This window comes from Eimeria mitis, genomic scaffold (genome assembly GCF_000499745.2).
Source record: "Eimeria mitis Houghton genomic scaffold, Emh_scaff4, whole genome shotgun sequence".
NCBI classification, from domain to species: Eukaryota; Apicomplexa; class Conoidasida; order Eucoccidiorida; family Eimeriidae; genus Eimeria; species Eimeria mitis.
This window is the reverse complement of record NW_024015316.1, coordinates 70,370-78,867: the sequence shown is the minus strand read 5'-3', so window position 1 is coordinate 78,867 and position 8,498 is coordinate 70,370. Positions and strand designations below refer to the sequence as shown.

General features: G+C 48.9%; 2 protein-coding genes across 2 annotated transcripts; one reads left to right on the top strand and one right to left on the bottom strand.

Annotated features, from left to right (window-relative positions):
- Positions 1 to 552: 552 nt before the first annotated feature.
- Positions 553 to 2,273, top strand: EMH_0067460 (uncharacterized protein; the record flags this gene model as incomplete). The annotated part of the gene is made up of 4 exons (XM_038022684.1): positions 553 to 654; positions 869 to 1,183; positions 1,361 to 1,826; positions 1,993 to 2,273. The coding sequence occupies 4 exons, from the start codon at positions 553 to 555 to the stop codon at positions 2,271 to 2,273; spliced, it is 1,164 nt and encodes a 387-aa protein (XP_037878538.1).
- Positions 2,274 to 3,420: 1,147 nt separating this feature from the next.
- EMH_0066340 (uncharacterized protein) lies at positions 3,421 to 4,479 on the bottom strand (the record flags this gene model as incomplete). The annotated part of the gene is made up of 1 exon (XM_038022683.1): positions 3,421 to 4,479. The coding sequence occupies one exon, from the start codon at positions 4,477 to 4,479 to the stop codon at positions 3,421 to 3,423; it is 1,059 nt and encodes a 352-aa protein (XP_037878537.1).
- Positions 4,480 to 8,498: the final 4,019 nt, after the last annotated feature.

Sequence of the window (8,498 nt, the reverse complement as noted above, 5' to 3'; positions counted from 1 at the left end):
CCCTGGTAAATTGTAGTAGCCGTCTGGAGCATGTGAGGTGAACGCTCGCCGCCTCGTCTATTGCATGTATGGCTGTGCTCGACAGCCAGCATCTTCGGTATCCAGATACTCTCACCTGGCACGCTTACCTTTTCTATTGCCTCTAAAAGAGGCCGTTGCCTGGCTGCCGCCCACAGTAGCTGGATTATTTCCCCTGTAAGGATTCCCTATGCCTCGCCTGCGCCTTCCCGCGGAGATGGATTGCTGAGGCGGCTGATACTTTTCCAGTTTTCAGGTCACTTGTTGTTTGTATCAATTGTCTCCATCACATTGTTGAAAATGCTTGATCGTGGGGGTGTCAAGTGACTTCCTGATCATCTCCACCTGTTAGTTCTGCCGGGTAAGACTGCTGGTGATTGGCGCCTGTTTCCGCGGCCAGCAGTCATCATATGATCCAAGTGGACTAAGAGGAACTGTCAAACAGCATGCACTGACCTCCTGCCATTATACACAGAAAAAACAGGAGGGGTAAGGTCAACTCTGCGTGAAGATACTTGATAATCATGTGCAAAAATGGCGGCGACGAAGCCGATGAGCTCCGACGTTCATCGGATTGCATCTGTCATGGACGAGCTAACACAAAAACTTACACTTCTTACCTTTGTTAGCCCCCAAGTAAGAAAGCGGGCCTCCTTTGCAACCATCACCGGCAAAGAAAATTTGGGGCATCCCCCGCTCAGTTTTCCTGGTCTCGCACATTGCTGTCCGACAAAATGCATGAGCAAGCCCGAATGAAGAGCACCAACAATCACATAGAACATCTCATGCAATTAAGCTGTCTGAATCTTCACTGAAATCGAAAGGTGGACTCTGTTTTGATGACCTTCAGGTATTAGAAGCAATCCAAGAGAATGATTCTGGGCATGTTGCAGAGATGCTCGGCCCTGATGTACTGAAACGCATGGGCGAGCAAACTAGACTTGAGGAGCTATATCATGGGAGCGCTGCAGCCAGCGAGGAAGCTGGCGTAGCATCACTAGATGTTGATGATTTACAGGAAATCGCCGAACAGCTAGAAAAGAACACAAGGGACTTGTGTAGGAAGATGAGAGAAGTGCCTAACATAGTTCAAGAACTCCGTGCTCTACAGGAAGCAAAACCTGTCAACTCTGTGAAATTCGTACATGCCTTGGCAGAAATGCAGGTACGCTCAGGCTGGCAAATCGTGCGCGTTAGCGTTTGCGCAAATGTGTTGCTGCTCACTCTCGGTAGAGTCATGCACTGTATACGGCGACGAGAAGATGCTTGCTATCAATGTCCATGCATTGCACGCTAAGCCTTCGGCTCAACAAGTGAAATGTGGGCCTTCGGCCTATTACAGGAAGTGATGCTGAAACGCCTGACGACTGCTGTGGAAGATGAAAAAGCTAATGAAGACCTGCTGCAGATGTATCTTCAGCAGGAGAGGTCTGCAGAAGAGCGCCGTTCCGAGCTGGAGGCACAGTTGGCACAGCTACGATCTGAAAGGCAAAAACATGCAGCTAGATCATCAGAAGCGATTGCTAAGCTTAAATCGGATCTGCATGATATCCAAAATAGCACGGAACAACGGCTTTGGCAGATGAACGAGGAATTCGCTAAGCGTGACGCACAACAGACACGTGCATTTCAGAGGAAAAGTGGAGACGCGGCTGCGCTCAAGGCCCAGTTAGAAAAGCGCGGGGCAAGTCAGGCAGCAGCAGCAAGGGAGGAAATAGACGCTAGGATCCGCAACCAAAAAATAGCGAAAAGAGATCTGGAAAACGCTGTAAAGGCTCTTGACAGGGACATTTCCCAGAAAGAGAGAGGTGAAAAGTGTAACTTAGATTGAAGACACCAGTGACGCTTTATATTGGCTAGATGACAATGCGTGCGCTGCCGTTGCATCCTGCTGCAGCTTAAAGATTTATATGCACTAGCACTAACGGCCATGCGTTAGATATTTTTGTAAATTCCGAGTGCGTGGCTTTGCAGAGATTCAAGCAATGAGGCTGAAGAATAAAGCTGATGAGGAGTCTTTGGCTTCTCTTACCAAAGCTCTAGAAGCAATTGACGAAGAGAACGAGAGAAAGGCGAATGCGATATGCATTTCAAAGGCAGTTTTTGCAAGAGCGGAAGCAGAGCGGGCCAATAAGGCAGCGGCAGCCTGTATTCTCCAATCATACTGGCGTGGAATCATGCAGCGCGAAGAGTACATCGCGCTGAAGAAGGCCGCAGCACGGAAGGCTAAGGGGAAAAAGAAGCCTAAGAGCTGAGCATACTCACATCCTGATGAGCCCCTTTTTCTGCCTTCTTTTGGGGGGAATGACAACGGATCTCGCTGATTGGATATATATGAGTTAGTATGAAGGCGCTAAAAAGGGCATTATGCACACTTTTAGCTCAGTAGCACATATCAGGCACGCGACAGTTCTCAACTTTGTTGCGGGTAGGCTATAGTAATTCCCGTGAGCATAGAGTCTGGCTCGGTCCTGAAGCCCACTACCCGAACTTATTTGGCCGGTATATTGCACAAACGCATTCTTGCATAACGCAAGAATGCGCTTGTGCTGCTGGAGGACAAACTTATGTTTCCGTCAGTTTAAATTGGGACAGCATGCAAACATATCTGGATAAGGAACGCCAACTGAGTTTCGCATATTTAGATGATTTGGGTTCCCACCGCAGAAGAAATAAAAAAATATTCGTTGCATTCATGCAAAACGTGACGACTCTGATAAAGACGGAGACTCTGGAAGAACCCTGCATTCGATGCCAAATAGCGTTGTTTGATCTGCCAGTTGCTCCCCACCGCATATCTGATTGTCACAATTTTGGCGACCAGACGCGGCATTTCGCTCTGCATGTTTAACTTTAGCTAAACTGTCGCTCTGCATCGTTTGGTCTTCTGGCGTTAGCTTCTCGCTCCTTGGCATTGGGCCAGTTGCCTTGACTACTTTTGCCTGTTTCGTTTCAGTGGCGCATGGTAGAGCTAAGGCGTCTTTCTTCTGCTCCATATCGGTCGCGGGAGGTTGGTGCTGGGTGGCTTTTCCGCGTCGTAGATGTTTAGTGGAGTTTCCTGGAACTTCCTGGCTTCGCGCCTCCGGCGTATGCCTACCTGTTACACTTTTTCCTGCGTAGGAGTCGTGCATACGGTTCTTACTCTTTTGTTTTTTTTCTTCCACCGCTCCAGAGACAGGTGAGACCGTGCTCTTTAAATCGTCCATCATACTCGGTGGTTTGATGTCATCTGTATTGTCTTGCTTCTGACGCCCCCCACGTTGGCGCTTTGAATTTCTATCATCTGTGGAGCAACCCGCCTTTTCAACCAACTTAGTTTCGTTTGGCGGATCCTTCCGGTGTTTCTGCTTTAAAGAGCGTCCTTCCCTCGTAACCCGGCGGACCCTTTTTTCTTGTTCCGTGTCAGCACTTCTGAGTTTTCCAGGCATATCTGAGGATACGGCAAAAGAATACGCACACCTTGATTGTGAAAGGATTGTAGCGGCGAACAGACCTTGGGCAGGCACTGCTTTGACGCTCACCCACATCGCCCATCTCGCATAGCACGTCTGAGCCCATCTCACTTTCTCGTTGCAGAGTGGCTTGGCTGTGAGGCAAAACTGCCTCAGGCGAAGAATCTTCCTCCACGTCGGTTTCTTTTCTCTCCTTGGGTTTCCCCTTTGATTGCTCTCTGTGTTCCACTTTCCGGCGTTCCCTGTCCTTGCTGCCCCGTACGCTTGTGCATCCAGGTACCTGTGCACCGTTTTCGTCTGACCGCGTTTGTTCACCACCTGTGTTTCTCTTTGAATTAATATTTGTGTCCGCATCGTTTATATGAGCTCTTGCACTTGCAAGATGTGGCATATCAGCTCGATTTTTTTTTCTGGTATCTGACTCTCCTCGTATGGCATGCATTTCCTCAGTCTCATCGGTTACATAGGCTCGCGATCCGGCTATGGGCCGTCTGCTGTTCCTTTCCAATTTCGGTTGCGGCCGTTCCTCGATTCTTTCGCCATCTATTTCGTACGAAGCTCGAGGGACTGCCTTGCTTTCAGGTCTTCTCGCAGTGCGCGCTGCCACGGAACTTCCCGTCTCGTCAGCTTCTTCTCGTCCTTGTGATTGTCGTTTGCTCCAGTTACCTACTTCCTTATGCATTTCGCATTTCCCTCGAGAACGTTCAATATCTTCAGCTTTCTGGCGAAAGGCACGTCCCGGGTCGTTGCTAGCAGCCAGAGGTCGGTTTTTGGCCTTAGGGGACGTGTGGCTCTTCCGTCGGATTTTATTTTGATGCTGCTTTGACACGTCGTATGCATTTCTGTGTAAGGAACGATCGTCGTGCTGTACAGGGTTCGTAGCTGTTCTGTTACTGCCTTTCTTCCTCTTGCTGCTGTTGGGTTTAAGACGTCTCTTCCTGCCGTAAAGCTTGCGTGGGTGACAGTTTGCTCCTGTGTAGTCCTGGTTAGAGCATTTCTGGGTCCTCATGCGGCGCTGACGGAAACCCTTTACCTTATTAAAGGCAACACTGCTCTTAAAATGTCCGTTACGACACTTGGTGCAGAGCCTGGTGTACCTTTTCCGCGTCGTCGCGTGTGAGCGGCGCCCCAGGGCGCCACAGCACTTTGGACATTTCCTTCCACAGCGCTTGCATAAATTCTTGGTGCTTCTAGCAAATTTCGTGCACGCCTTTTGAGAATGCTTCTTGAAAATTCTGCAGGTTCTGGCAGAGCTTCTGCGACACTTTCTGCAGGCCTTAGCTCCACACTTCCCACAAGACTTCCCAGCTTTTGCCCCCGCCTTGGCTGCCGCATTGCACAACCTTCGCAAAACCTTTTGTGTTAACTTTAAGGGAAATGCCACCACCTTGACGAAGACACGAGCGATACAGGACATGACCCTGCATGTTTGTGGGATTTAAATTCTATCTTGGGCGAAGTGGAGGACGCATTGAGATAGCAGGTGAAAACAATTGTTATAAGGCTTTCAATTGGCGCTCTCTTTCAAATATACACACCCTTCGTCAAAGATGTACTGGATAATTTCAAACTGCGTTCCGCCTTTGCGTTACCTGACGTACTATTACATGGTTAGATGCACCAGCCTCAGGCAGAGGGCGGGCATGCTTATGCGCAAAATCTAGACACTTAGAAGGTAGCAGGACTGCACATTTATCCTCTTGAGCTTGAAGACAGTATGGAGAGCCTGTCACTTATGGCGTGAGTGTCGCCTATTGAAGTGGCAATGTCTCTCCGTGTAAGTACTCAAAATTGTCCACTACCGTACGGGTACCCCGGTGGTCCACCGCTAAGCTGCTTATCAAGAAGGTGCATCTCCAGCGGAGCCAGCAGGTTTAGCAGCAGAACCGGGGAATCCACGCTGGTTCTGTGGCTAGAGCTTCCTTAAGCGCACTTTCCTATTGGCTACGGCCTGCTGCACAGGGCCGGTGTCAGGCAGTACTAAAATATCTCTTTGACCATGGCGTTTGCCTGTTTAGCATCCCGATACAGTAAACGCTAGCTGAAATGCCTAGGATAAGGTGAATGTATCCGGTTGTAGAAAGGTAAGGTCGACTGCTACCTAATGGTTACTTAATCGCCTGAAACCCACCGAAGCACATGCGTCCCGCAGTGACACACGAAATGCTGTTGCGCAGACGACAAAAAACAGTGAGGACTACCTACAAAAGACCTTGATTCGATAAAAGATTGAAATGAGTGTCACGAAGTTGAAAACAAAGCAAGTTGCACACGTTGCTGCACTGTGAACTTGCCTTGACCACTAACCAGGAGAGGGGAACATATAGGTCAAGTTTTACGGAGAACGAGTGGAAATCCGAAACGAAGATTTAACATGAGTTTGTTCATTCTTTCTTAAATTTCGACGGGAGCTTAACATGCTCGTCACTGCATTACGCGCCAAACCAGTCAGTGCCCCAGGTGCACACTGTCGCCTAAAGGTGTAAAAAGCATAGGCAGAATTTGACTCTTCGAAGCAACAAAGTTCGCTCCTCCGAGTATGGGATTTGCTGACAGAGGCCAGGAGTTGTAGAAGAAGGCTGAAAGAGCAGGAATTTTGGAGGATGCGGCGGGGGGCGCCCGGCGTGTCAGGGGGAGTGGAAGTGACCCCTTCGCAGGTTTCGGAACAGTGATTGCCACAACGCTTACTTACACCACTGTCGTTAGGCGCAGTGCTGAAGCCATTACGTGAGGGCTACTTTTACTGAATGAGCTGGAATGGAAGGGCTGCACCAAACCTCGGGATGATCCGTAACCCATCATCTCGTGCTCCGATCAATTTATACGAAAGATACGAGATGATGGGTCGTGCTTTCCTCCTTACCAATAGATATCTTGATTTTGATGGCATACAGCCCGTATCCATATAAAAAGTGTTCAGCTGCTGTCTGCTGTCTTGCTTCACCTTGGATTTGCAGGCTTTCCTTAAATGTTGGGCGCTGCAGCTGTTGGTGACCTTGTGTCCTAGCCTTTTTAGCGCTTGGAGATGAAATGTGGGAAAACATGAGGGTATTCATTCGAGAATAGCCAGAACCATAGCCAGCGTGCAATTCTGGTCGAAGACTGGGCCGACGGAAATCGTTACGTGCGCACACCACGAGGCGTGAGGGAACGCTCTTTGCAGTCGGGCACCTTCAACTGTCGCTGTGTTCTTAGGAACCGTTTCGCTACGTTTTACGTCACTGCCTCAGTATTATTGTGTTGTTGATGCTGCTCTTGCGTGCGACGCGCCTTACGCACAGTTGCCCCTGGCTTCCTCATGACAGACATGATAAACCAAGAAATATCGTTCTGCCCTGACAAACCCAGGCGCAACAGTGCATGTAAGCTTCCAGCATATACTGTTCTTGTTGCAGAACGATTTTTTTTGGTTTATCAAGTCCGCCATGAGAAAGCCAGGCGCAACTGTGCGTAAGGCACGTCGCACGCAAGAGCACGAGCTGGCACTCAGTCTGAACCTTTGTTCACCTTTGGACAGCCATCCTGGGCCGAATTCAAGGCGCGAAAGAATGCTGGCTACGTGCTTAATTCACCTCCACAGATGAATAGTCCAGCAACCCAGCCGCACCTGGATTACATGTAAAGGCCAGCCTGCAACTGGCGCACACGCATGCTTCTGTAAACCAGTAATCCTAGAAGTATGCATACATATGTACTGGTTTGGAGTCTCTTCCGGCTATTCACTCTGCAGTTTTGTGGCCCCTGCTTTAGCTACAAAATTTGTGCTGAAGATCACTCTGGCAAACTCTCATCGCAGGGACAATGCGATTCGTTTGTATTCAACAGCCATCGGAAGGTTCTATTGTTAGCTCGGCACTCCATTATCACTGGACGTTTTGCCGCAGCAAGTTTCTAAAGTTTCTTTGGTAACATAACCTTGGTGCCCCTTGGGCATGAAATGAAATTATGCGTCTCGCTGCCTGCTAAGGATACTAAGCTTGGTCGAGAAAGAAGTTTGCTGGATGTTTCAGCGGAGGGCGGTCTAGATAAGGCGGGTACCGTGTTCAGAAAGCTGTTAATTGGGTTTGTCAGCAAGGTGAACCTTTGGTGACAGCCTCTATAGATGCAACTAGCAAATCGTACGGGGCGAAAGACAAAAAGACAAAAATTTTCAGCTTGGGCGTGACGGGATCTCTGGCGTAAATCTGTAAGTCGTCAATGGGAGGAGATAGCTCGCAGACCGTAAGTAAACCCACCCAGCACTGATGCTCAGCTTAGCCCACTTGTAGTTCCAGGCTTTCCTGAGGAAAATATTGAAGCAGCCGATACTCAGTAAGCCTTATCACAGGTGCTGTGAATCGTACAGCAGGATCGGAGGCAAATGCGTGTTGTTTTGAGCTCCCAAACAAAAAATGAAACTATACAGCGCGAATGACGAATAATTAGCTGTTTAGGAGTTTTCGTCGGCAGCGCTTTGAGCTTTCTAACAGCAACATCTACGTGGGGAACGAAATGTGACTAGAGAAGCCAGCGTAAGCGAATCGTTCAGAGTTAACCCGCAAGGAGGTCCCATCTTTATTGAGTGTTTGTATGGAAAAGCGAAAATTCTTCAGAAACGCATCAATCTCCTAACAAGCGTCACTGTAAAACCGTGGCTACACCTGCCTCCAACTCGAAAATATGCACTTTGTCGTGATGATATCTGATATTTGGTGCACACTTTGTGCCAAATTACTGTCCACTAATGATGCAAGAGCGGCACTGCTGTGAGGAACCTACAAATCAGCGCCAGCTGCGGGGCTTTGGCAGACCCAAGTCTGCCTCACCATTTACATAATCTGCGTAGCAAACACACTTATTTTTAATCGGGAAGTTTGGTGGGATTTCTGTACTTATTGATGGGATATCTACTAAGGGCGTCTTTAAAAACTTGGCCGCGGGAGCGAGAGCGGTGACCCCACCGCGCCCTGGCAGAGCCTGTGCAGTAGCCATGCGCGCCCGTCTCCTCAAGATCCCCATAAATAAACACCAAGGAAATAACTAGTCAAA